Below are 11,031 nucleotides of genomic sequence, written 5' to 3'. Positions count from 1 at the left end.
CCCCAGACACACAGGCATCCTGATTGCCAGGCATGAGCCCCGGTCGTGCTGCTGGTCCCGAGGCGGCTACCGGCGATGGTAACTTCTCCGGGCAAGATGACGGCCGCTGCCCATTGGAGGACCTGCTCCAGATGCGCGAGGTATCCGAGTATCTCCATGTCTACCGGACCCAACGCCAGCGCTACATCATCACCCTCAATGCCTGCCAGGATCTGTCATCGCGCATTCGTTCCGGTACGCCGGTCCCATGGACCCTCCGGGCCCCGGTCGCCTGGCCATCGGCCATCGGCCATGTCTAACCGCCCGCCGTGGTCGCGAATGTTTGGGGTCCGCCCCGCCCCCGCCCGCACTGTGGCCCTGGATCCACCTCCAAATGCACCGGGCCATGGCAGCCCTGCCGCGGTTCATGCCGCCGACGAATCCCGTGCGCGAGCTGAGCCTCGCCCAGCAGGCTCTCCTGCGCCTGTGGAAGGTCCCGGACTCCGAGCTGGACCTGTACCGCGGGCTGTATGAGGGGTTTCATGAGGGCGCCCCCCCGTCGCGATGGTCGAATGGCGAGCCGAGCGACGCCGGGTCCATGCCGAATCCCGAGCCGCCGCCCGCGGAAATGGGGTTCTCCCTGCGCGGGTCCGTCCTCCTGACGTCGGACACCGAGCGGGCCGACCAGTCGCGCCTGCTGTGGGCAACGCTCGTGTGGCTTCTGCGCATGGTGTGCGAGGACATCGCCTCGCTGGGGTCGGTGCACATGTCGGCCGAGCTGGTGGCCCGGCATCAGCGGCGCTTGCAAAATGTCCGCCGGCGCCAGCAGCAGCTCCGATGCCGGCGCCGGGGCTCGCGCCGCGATGCCTTCCAGAATGGCGCCATGCCGGAACCCGGTCGCCTGGTGTACGACTCGGCCAGGCTGACCCCCGGCCGGAGGCACCCGCTCCATGGCATGCGGGCCCGGATGGCTGCCTACTCCACGCCGCCGACATCCGAGTCGGCTTCCACAACCTCCACATCGCAGGCCGGCGCCGCGCTCGACACCCATCACGCCTGGCTGACGCGGCTCTTCTCGGCCCCGCGCGATCTGGCGGCCGTGGACAAGATCCTCACCCGGGCCTCGCGCGCTCTGCAGCTGGTGGTCCTGGCGTGGCCCACCTGCCGGGCCAATGACTGCCGGTATCGCCAGGTCCTTTCCAGCGACGGCGAGGCCAGCAACGACTCGCACGGCAGCGGCATCAGCACCCCGGCCAACGGCACCGGGGCCGAGGCCGGCGGCCCCAACGGCAGCCAGGCCGCCGACCGGGACGCCTTCCGCGGCGACGCCATCCCCGGCGATTGTTGCAACGATCACCATGGGATGCTTTACTCCTGGTATCGCAATCAGATGTTCGACTGGCGGGAGCTCAGCCCCGGCGAGGAGTCCCGGCTGGAGGGGCGTTTTTGGGTTCTCTCACTGCTGGTGGCTTGCTGCCAGCTGGCCCGACGAATTACCAACCTGCGGATCTTGGACATCCGCCCGGAGCTGAATCTCATGCCGGTGGAGCACCGCAGTGGCCTGGTGAAGATCATCAACCAAATTGACACGGCCACCTCGGCGGCCGGGAATCTCCGCCGGCGCCTCAGCGTCTCCGGGCACGGGCCGCGGCCGGCCAGCCAGCCGGGCATCCGGCTCGCCGAGGCGGCCGACCCCCCGGACATCTGGAACGCATCCACCCACCGGACTCGGCAGTACACCGGCGTGCCGCATTCCAGCTCCTATCGCCAGTGGGGCGGCGAGCCCACGGCCGAGCCGTTGCTCGTGGGGCCGGATGGTAGCATGGGCCTCGCGGGGGGCAACATGTCGCCGGCCATGGTGGATTCCTATCGCGGCCACAGCCCCCGCGGCATGCTGCCGCAAGTGGGGCCGCAGCCCGTCGGGCCGCCCGAGTCGGTGATCTTCGAGGCGCCAGGGCTCTCGCTGACTTCCCAGGTCCAGGGGCTGCAGGAGCTCAACATCTACTTCGAGTGCACCATCGACGGGCGCCTGCGCTACATGTCGCCCCTGGTCCGGCATGTTCTAGGGTGCGTGGGGGGCTTGCGAGGGTGCTCGCCACGATCGACCGGCGGCCTGGGCCGTGGCCCGAGGGACACCGGTGCCGGTGGCGGCATTGCCTCGGCGGCGCCTGCCGGGTCCGGCGGCCGCGGCACGTGCCTCGGCCCTGGTTGCTGCCCAAAGGGCGAGGGGGGGGGGGGGGGGGGGCGGCCCGGCACGCGGCCCCATGCCCGGGCTTCGGCCTCTTCCTGGCAGGACGCCTGGCACTGACATCTCGCAAACGCCCTTCCTGCCTCGCCCGGTCCCTTTGCACTGCCTCGCGCGGCCTCGCCATCCGCCCCTCTGTGACGGGCCACAGCTATGACCCGAGCCAAATCCTAGACACATACATTCAGAACTTCATTCAGGACCCCCCGGGTGCCGGGCGCGTGCCTCGGCTCGCCGATGAAAATGTCCACCTCCTCGGAGCCCCGAGCGACGACCGGGCAGCATCGCTGGCCGCCAATCCGGCCGGGCCGCGGCTCAATCTCAGCTCCATCGACCCGCCGGCCGATGCCGACCAGCAAGGCAGCACTGTTTCTCGGTCGTTGGCCAGCTTCGACGCGGTGACAGCCCGGCTGGTCCAGCTATGGCGAGTGCACCAGGCGGAAATCCAGCGCCAGCGCCATGGGGCGGACCGGCGGTCCGGCACGATGACGCCCGAAAATGCCGGGGCCACGTCCGGCTCCCCGGCGCCCATGCCCTCCCACTCGACTTCCTCCTCGGACCAAGAGACGGACCCCGCCACCGCCGAGGGCTTCATCGAGTCGGTCATTCTCTTTCGACACATTTCCGGACGGGTACGCCCCTTGGCATGGCGGTGGTGTTAGTAGAAGTAGTAGTTGTAGAAGTAGTAGTTGTAGAAGTAGTATTGGTGGTGGTGGTGGTGGTGGTGGTGGTGGGGGTGGGGGTGATGCGCCTCTTGTGTGAGATGACGCGAACGTCCCGCCCCGCCCCACCCCCCGGGGGGACAAGATCTGTCGCCCGGTGCGTGCGCCCTTCCGCCGGGTTTCCCCCCCCCCCCCCCCCCCCCCCCCCCCGCCCGCGGTTAAATGGCCCAGGGCAGGCGCCGAGTCGCGAGGGCGCGCCCCGCAGGAGGCAAGACGAGAGAGAGAGAGAGAGGGAGCGAGAAGCAGCGCGAGGAAAAGAGCAGCAGTCAACCCATCCAGCCAACTGGTCTTTTACTAATGCAGCCATGTGGTGGTCCCGCGCGCCGGCCGACAGCTGGTCCCCCTCCAGTGCCGGACCGTGCTGGTGTGCGGGCCCTCGAAGGATGGCTTCCCCCTGAGCACGGTGTGGGTGGCCACGATGAGGGTCAGGTCGCCGGATGTCGGCTGCGCACACGTGGGAGTGCCCCTTGGCTGGGACACGGCCCCGGATGCCAGGCTGAGCCTGGACAATCCGCACGAGGGCTGCGCCGGCGGCTGCACCACCACCCAGACGTCGGACGATCGGCGGCCGATGTCGACCGGCGGCTGGTGGTCCGGGTCCAGCAGCTCCCTCGGGGCCGACACCACCTCGGTGGTGCCCTCGTCCGGGGATTCGGATGGCTACTGCTCCAGCATGGGGGGCCTGGAGGAGGAGGCGGAAAAAACGCCCCCGGCATCGGGCAGGACACTCGGCCCGGGGGCCGGTGCCGACAACGCGCCGGCCCCCGGCCCGGCCCCCTGGCAGGCCGGCCGGCGAATGTCCATCGAACAGCAGTTCCAGTACCTGGCCACCACGGGCCGGCCACCGCCGATGCTGGGGCTGGTGTCGCGATCGGGCCTGTGCCGGCGCCGGAGGCGCCTGGCACACAGCAGCCATGCCCCCGTGTCCGAGGTGGACACCTACCTCCATGGGGTCCGGTCGCTGCTGGGCCGACGCTCGCCCTACAACCAGTCGGCCATCTGCGGCTGGTGGTGGGGCTGGTGGACGGTCGACGTCGAGGAGAAGGACATCCAGCAGGAGAGCTTCCTCCGGTCGGTGGTCCTCAACACCATGGACGACCTGCAGGAGGAGGAGGAGGAGGAGGAGGAGGAGGGGGAGGAGGAGGACGATCTTTCCAGCGGGCATCGTTCCGGTGGCGAGGCCGCCTTCTTGTCCCGGCCCGCGAGGGAGCCCGGGTCTCGCGGGCCCGAGGCCCCGGCCGACGTGACACGGGCCCCGTCGGAGGGCCTGGCCGCGGGCCTGGCCCGAACGCCGGCCGCGGCTCCGGCCCCGGCCGGCCAGACGGATCCAAGCCGGCCGGATGCCCGCGGCCGCATCGACGGCGACCGGGCCGACGGGGGCGCCGGGCCGGAGCCCGGCTTCCGGCTGGATCGCCTCCAGGTGGAGGCGGTGGGCCTGGCACGCATCATGATCGAGCGGGTGGTCAACACCAGCACCACTTGGGCGTTGGCCCTGACCGCCGGCCGAGACATGCCAATGGAAGAGGCGGCCGCCGTGCCAACTTCCCCGAGCGCCGGCCCCAGGGCGCCGGGGCCGGTGGCCGAGTCGCCGCCGGCCCCGGGCGATGCTCCGGCCCCCGGGCCCGGCGCCCGGCGCCCCCCCCCGCGCGGCGACGCGCCAGCACGGTCTCCCACGTCCACCGAGGTGCCCGAGCCCGAGAGCGAGATTTGCCGGCTGTGCGAATACCCGATCGCGGTTGAGGTACATGCTGTTTGCTTTTCCCGCTGCCGACCGGCGGGAGGGCTTCCGGCGGCGCGGCTGCCCGACGGGCATCTGTGGCTGGCCGCGCCCCATCCCGGCGGTCCGGCGGATGGGGCGCCTGTGTGTGTGTGTGTGTGTGTGTGTGTGTGTGTGTGTGTGTGTGGGCGGCGGCGGCGACGAGGGAGGAGGAGCCCCCGGCCCGCCAAAGAGGCAGCCCATTCCCCTGCCCGCCCCCCCCCCCCTCCCCCCCTGACCGACTGACTGACCACTTGTGCTCCAGGACTTCGCCACACACGCGGCCGCCTGCGTGCGCATCCTGCCCGGGGCCTTCCCCGTGCCCGAGGTCCTGTGGCGGATACGCGACTCGCGCGACCGGCTCTTCAACGTCCTCCGTGGCTACCACCGGAGCGCCTACCTGTTCTATGCTTCCAGGCCCGCCAGCACCACGACCTCCTGCCAGGACACTCGCCCCGCCTCCAGGTCCGGGCCCAGGCATGTGGCGCCGTCGCCGGACGCCGAGGCACCCCCGACGGCCGGGCAGGAGCCCGTGCCGGTGCCCGAGGCCGCCACCACGGGCATGGGCATGGGCGCGGGCGCGCCCGCCAGCACGCCCGGGCCCGGCCCCGAGCGCATGGATGTCCGGCCCCCCTCGCCGGAGGAGGAACACCGGCCACCGGTGGCGGCGGCCGACCCGGGCCACAGCCAGGATGGGCCCGAGGCCCGGGCATCGGCCAGCACGGACCACCACGCCCCGGCGGCCGGTCCGACTGGCCTGGCCGGGCCCGGGCCCGGGCCCGCACGCGACCGCTCCCATCGTGGCGGCGGCCTCTTCTCCAAGCTCCGGCATATGATTGCCCCTCGGGCGCGGGTGGGGTCCGGCGGCCGGCGGCACGGCGCCGCGGCCGGCCGCAAGGGCAGCCCTGCCGGCGGGCCTGCCGAGCCGGGCCTCGCCTCGCCGGTGGCCAGCCCTTCGCCCGGGGCGCCGGCCGCTGATGGCTCCTCGTCCGCCGAAGTGATGGTCAACTCGCCGGTGGCCATTCCGGCGGCCATGGCCACCCGGAGCCTGCCAGGGGCACCGGGCGGCGGCAGTAGCGACACCGGCAACACCCCTCCCGCCGGCCCAGCCGGGCCCGGCGCCAGCACGGCCCCGCCCCCGGCGCCCGGCGGCCTGCCACAAAGCAGCACCTGGGCCAATGCCACGGCTCGCATGGTGGCCCTTCGCCGGCGGGCCGGCGAGGATGGGCCCCCCTCGGGTGGGCCTGCTCGCCAGGCCGGCCGGGCCAAGTTGACCGCCTCCAAGTCGGATGGCGTGTTGCCGGAGTTCTGTCCTCCGGGTGCCGGCGAGGGTCCGGGCACGCCCGGGCCCACCTCCGGCACCGGGTCCCAATTGATCCTCAGCCCGCCGACCAGCCCCTCGCCCTCGGAGGGCGAAGAGCTGCCCGAGGCGCCGAAGCCCCATCGGCCGGGCGTCCTGCCGCAGCTGCCCGGGCCCCCGGCCGAGGCGCAGGCCACCGAGCTGGACCCGCCGCGGAGCCGCCCGGCCCCCGGTCGCCGGAATGGCGGGCCCCCGCGCGAGCGCCCCAAGTCCTGGACGTCCACCCCCTGGACGCCCCCGACGACGGAGTCCTCCCCGGCCGCGGCCCTCAGCCCGGACACCTCGCGCGCCAGCGACCCCGGCAAGGAGGCGGCCATGCTGACGCCGGGCGCCGGGGCGGCCGCATCCCCCGGGCCGGGGGCCCGCCATGCCGGGGCCCTGGCGGCACCGGGCCCCACTTCGCCCCCGGGCAGCACGCGCGCCCGTGCCATGGACGCCTTCGCCCTGTCGCGGTCGCCGCCAAACTCCAGCTCCAATTCGCCCGGGTCGCTGGATCGCGGGGCGCCAATGTCACCGGACCTGGCGCCGGGGCCGGCGCCGCCGGTCGCCAGCCCCCGGCCGAGCACCGGGCCCCCGGCCGGGGACCCTTCGCACTTGGCCAGCCGGCAGAGCGCTTCGGTGGGATCGACCCCCGGCGCCGGGACCGGCGACCAGCCCACCTCAAGCACCCTCTCCAGCAGCACCCTCTCCGAGTCGCCAAACCCCTCGGAGCTGCTGGCGCCCAGGCGGTCGTCCCGCGTCGGCGCCCGGCGTGCCCCCCAGTGGGACGATCTGGTGCTGCTGGTGCAAATTCGCCGGGCCATTGTCCGCATGAACTTGTGGGTGCCGATGACCGGGACCTCGCCGGCCGGGGTGTCCACCGGCCAGCCCCGCCAGGCGGCCCTCCCGGCCACGACCGTCATCCAGTCACTGGGCCGCTCCGGCGCGCGCAAGGGCCTCCCCCGGCACATGCGCAAGGCTTTGCGGCAGTTCGAGCGCGTGTCCGGGCAGATGCGCATCTCCCTGTGCTCGGGCTTCGTGGCCGAGAGCACGCGCCTGCTGCCATCGCGCATCAACCGGCGCCTGACGCCGCTGAATGAGCTCTGCCGGCAGATCAACCTCTGGCGGTCGCGGTACAGCCCGCGCGAGTGCTCCCTGGCCAATGGCTGGTCCGTGGACTTGAACTTCCATGAGCTCGGCCTGCGCGAGTACATCCCCGGGCAGTTCAACAGCGACAGCAACGACACCTTCGGCATGTTCAATGGCAAGACCTTTTCCGAGGCCCTGCTGGCGGTGGTGTCGCGCTTGGAATCCAAGCCGGATCCGGCGCTCTGGCCGCGCGGGCGCTTCTCCTCGCCGGTGGCCTCCATCAGCCCGCGCATCAGCGACCAGTCCTCGAGCACCATGCGTCAGACCTCGGCCGAGTCGCTGCACTCGCAGCGCGACCCGGGCCAGCACCATGAACATCAGCAGCAGTACTTGCAGCAGCAGCAGTACCTGCAGCAGCAGTACCTGCAGCAGCAGTACCTACAGCAGCAGTACCTGCAACAGCAGCAGTCCCTACAGCAGCAGCAGCAGCAGCAGCAGCAGCAGCAGCAGCAGCAGCAGCAGCCCAGTCACCAGGCCCGCTGCATGGGATGGGATGCTTGCAATGTTCCCCAGTGCGGGGACATGCACGCGCCCGAAGACATGGATGCCCTTCGCCAACACCCCTCGCAGGCGGGGCTTCCGCACGACCGGCTGCACTTCCTGCCCGGGCATGAGCACCACCGCCAGCACCGGGCGCCGGAGCAGCCCCAGCACCAGGAGGACCCCCACACCAGCATGGCCGGCCTCCTCCAGGTCCAGTTGCCGGAGGGCCCGGCTCCCCTGGGCACGGGCCTGGGCCCGTCACCCGGGGCGAGCATGGCGGTGGCGCCGGCGATGGCCGCCGGATCGGCCCTTGTCAGTGCCGGCTCCGAGGCCGAGATGCTGATCCACTCGCCCCGGAGCTCGGTCGCCGGTGGGATGGTGTCCGATTTCGCCGAGGACATCTATGCCGAGGACTCCAGCCCCGGGGCAGGGACGCCGTGGCCGGCGGGTGGCCATGCCCCGGCCGCGGCCCCCATGCCGGCCTACTGGAACCACCCGGTCCTTCGGCGCTTGCGACCGCCGACCGATGACGAGGGCACCGAGGCCGACACCGAGCTCAGCAGCAGCAGCAGCTCCGGCTCGGGGCTCCGGCCGGGGGCGGAAGACGGCAGCACCAGCCCCTCCCCGGGGCCGGAGTCCTCCGAGGACAGCGGCGCCGAGCGCGACGACGAGGCGGACGATTCGGCGGCCATGCTGCTGCTGCCGGCCGGGCAGCAGCATCTGCATTCCGAGCCTCTGCGCTTGGAAGGGGCCACCAGCGCCCTGGGCCCCGGGCATAGCAGCGCCATGGCGACCGGGCATGCGAGTGCATGCAGCAGTGGCTGCCAGTCGCCGGTGCATCTGGCCGGCCCGGCCAGTGCCGACTCCCTGGAAGAGGTGAAAACCCTCCTGCGATTGGATGGCATGCCGGCCGGCTGCCCGGGCGGCCGGGCCACCTGGCCCCCGGACGGCCCGGTGGTCCTGTTCCACGGCCGGGAGCGCCTGCACCACCAGACGGCCCAGTCGGGCGGGCCCAGCCGGGGCGCCTCGTCCCTCAGCCTGGCCGGCCGGACGCGGGCCCCTCCGCGGCACCCGGCCGATTGGAATCTCATCGAGGCCAACCCGAAGCTCTTCATCCACGGCAGCGAGATGCAGGTCCTCCTGCGGCACCAGGCCTTCGTGCCGGGGCACCTGCAGGAGCCCCTTTCCGATCCGGAGTCCTGCCAATGCGCCGAGTGCTTCCGGGCCCTGCTCTCCCAGGGCACGCATGTGACCCTGCTGACATTGGACCCGCTGGCGCATGGGAACGCCACCATGGAGGGGCCCAATGCGCCGGAGGACTTTGCCGAGATGACGGCCTTCGACTTTGGCTCGCTCCACCGGGGGGCCATCAATTCGGACGACGCGGCGGCCGGGGTGGCGGCCCTGCACGCGGCCGACATCGTGCCGCACATCCCGCGGAATCTGCCGGCCCTGCGGCGCTTCGCCCGGTCGGCCCTGGCCCAGGCCTACCTGATCGGGGACTTCCTGCTGACCGAGGCGGCCCTCATGGTGGGCATGCCGGAGCTGGCGTATGTCCAGCGCGGCCCCGGGGGGGGGATGGCCACCGGGACCGGGCCCGGCAGGCCGGGCCTGCGCATGCCCGGCCTCTCGCAAGTGGCCTTCGGCCTGCAGGAAACAATGCTGCAATTTGGCGACGCCGTGTCCACCGAGGCGCGGCTGCCATTGCAGCGGTCCTGGTCGTCGGTCATGATGCCGGTCGGGGCCCTGGCCGGGGGCCGGGCCGATGCGCAGCCCGGTGCCGCGCCCATCTCCCTGCCCCCGCCGGACCCCCATGCGCGCGTTGCCCCGAGCATCGTCGAGTTGCCGCGCTCGCCCTCGGGCAAGCTCCTGACGCCGGCCCTCCTGCGCCTGGAGGGCCACTCGCTGGCCTCCATCCGGGGGATCTTCCGCCACATGGCCGGCGTCAGCATGGAGAACAACTTCCTGAGCGAGCTCCGCCAGGCCCTCCTGCCGGGGGCCGGCATTCCCCTGCCGCACGTCGGCGACTCCGGCAAGCTCCTGGCCCCGCCGAGTGCCAGCGTGTCGGTCAATGACTTCCAGGTGATTAAGCCCATTTCGCGGGGGGCCTTCGGCCGCGTGGTCCTGGCCCGGCAACGCCGCACCGGGGCCCTCTTCGCGGTGAAGGCCGTCCCCAAGCGGATGGTTCCGACGGACGCCTCGGCGGCGGCCGCGGCCGCGGCCGCGGCGGCGGCAGCGGCCGCCGCGGCTGGCGGGGGCCCTGGCGGCGGCGCCGGCGGCGACGGACCGGCCGGCGCCGGCCAGGAAGACAAGTCGGCCATCGCCGCGGCCGGGGCTCGCATCGAGCGCGAGGTCATGATCGAGGCCGGCATCGGGTGCCCATTCCTGGTGCGCATGTATTACGCCTTCGAAACCGAGCGCAGCCTCTGCCTTGTGATGGAGTATGTGGCCGGTGGCGATTGCGCGTCACTGCTAAAGGTATGTGCTGGCTGGGGACCCCCCCCCCCCCCCCCCCCGGCTGGGCGCCCGCACAGCGCGGACCCCCCCGGAGAGCGGGCGCGGTGGGGCCCGCCCGGCGGGCCCCCCCCCCCCCCCCCGCCACCCCCCGCCCCCCGCTGGTCCCACTTGCCCCTTGCGTGTGCCGGCCGTGCCTGCTCGGTGGTCCGGCCTCTGGCCGGGCCAGGCCGGGTCACGCGCCGCCCCGCGCCTGCTGTCCCCCCTCTTCGCCCTCTTACCCGGTCCTGCGTCTGCCCCTGCCGGCCCGCCGTGCGCGGCCCGGCCCGGCCGCCCGGCCGCCTGCCCGCCCCCTTCCCGTCCCCATGATGCCCCCCGGCGAAAACACATCCAGAACATCGGCAGCCTCGATGAGCTGTGGGCCCGGCTGTACATCGCACAGACGGCCGCGGCCCTGGCGCACTTGCACGAGCGCGGCATCGCCCACCGGGACCTGAAGCCGGACAATTTGCTGCTCTGCGCGCAGACCGGCCGCATCAAGGTGGCGGATTTCGGCCTGGCCCGCATCGGCGCCACGGCCGAAGACTTCCTCTTCCCCCGGTCCGCCGGGGGGTCGGCCTACGGCAGTGACGGCACCGGCATCGGGAATGCCGCGGCCGGGGACTCGGGCCGCGGGCCCTTTGACGACCCCTTCGCCGGGTCGGCCGGAGCCCAGCACCCCTTACCGCCCTACCGCCAGGAGCGCGCGGCCGTCGGCACGCCGGACTACATGGCCCCGGAGGTGATCGGCGGCGATGCCGGCGGCCCGGAAGTCGACTGGGTACGCTTGCCTCCTCCCGGGCACCTGGCGGTGCTCGCCTGGACCCCTGGCGCCGGGCTGGCAGCCCCTCTGTCCCCGCCCCCC

General features: G+C 72.8%; 1 protein-coding gene across 1 annotated transcript in view; it reads left to right on the top strand.

The window, feature by feature from the left end:
* Positions 1 to 32: 32 nt before the first annotated feature.
* Positions 33 to 11,031, top strand: part of H696_03312 (AGC/MAST/MAST protein kinase) — a gene marked incomplete at its 5' end in the record, with an annotated part of 21,934 nt that continues 10,935 nt past the window's right edge. The window contains 6 exons of the mRNA XM_009497170.1: positions 33 to 234; positions 393 to 2,172; positions 2,376 to 2,856; positions 3,281 to 4,687; positions 4,968 to 10,151; positions 10,522 to 10,947. Coding sequence (XP_009495445.1) covers positions 33 to 234; positions 393 to 2,172; positions 2,376 to 2,856; positions 3,281 to 4,687; positions 4,968 to 10,151; positions 10,522 to 10,947 — 9,480 coding nt within the window. The remainder of the gene's footprint in view (positions 235 to 392; positions 2,173 to 2,375; positions 2,857 to 3,280; positions 4,688 to 4,967; positions 10,152 to 10,521; positions 10,948 to 11,031) is intronic.

The sequence above is a fragment of the Fonticula alba genome, assembly GCF_000388065.1.
Source record: "Fonticula alba strain ATCC 38817 unplaced genomic scaffold supercont2.5, whole genome shotgun sequence".
In the NCBI taxonomy this organism is placed as follows: domain Eukaryota; order Rotosphaerida; family Fonticulaceae; genus Fonticula; species Fonticula alba.
Note: the sequence above shows the minus strand (reverse complement) of the source record. Positions and strands in the feature narration are given on the sequence as shown.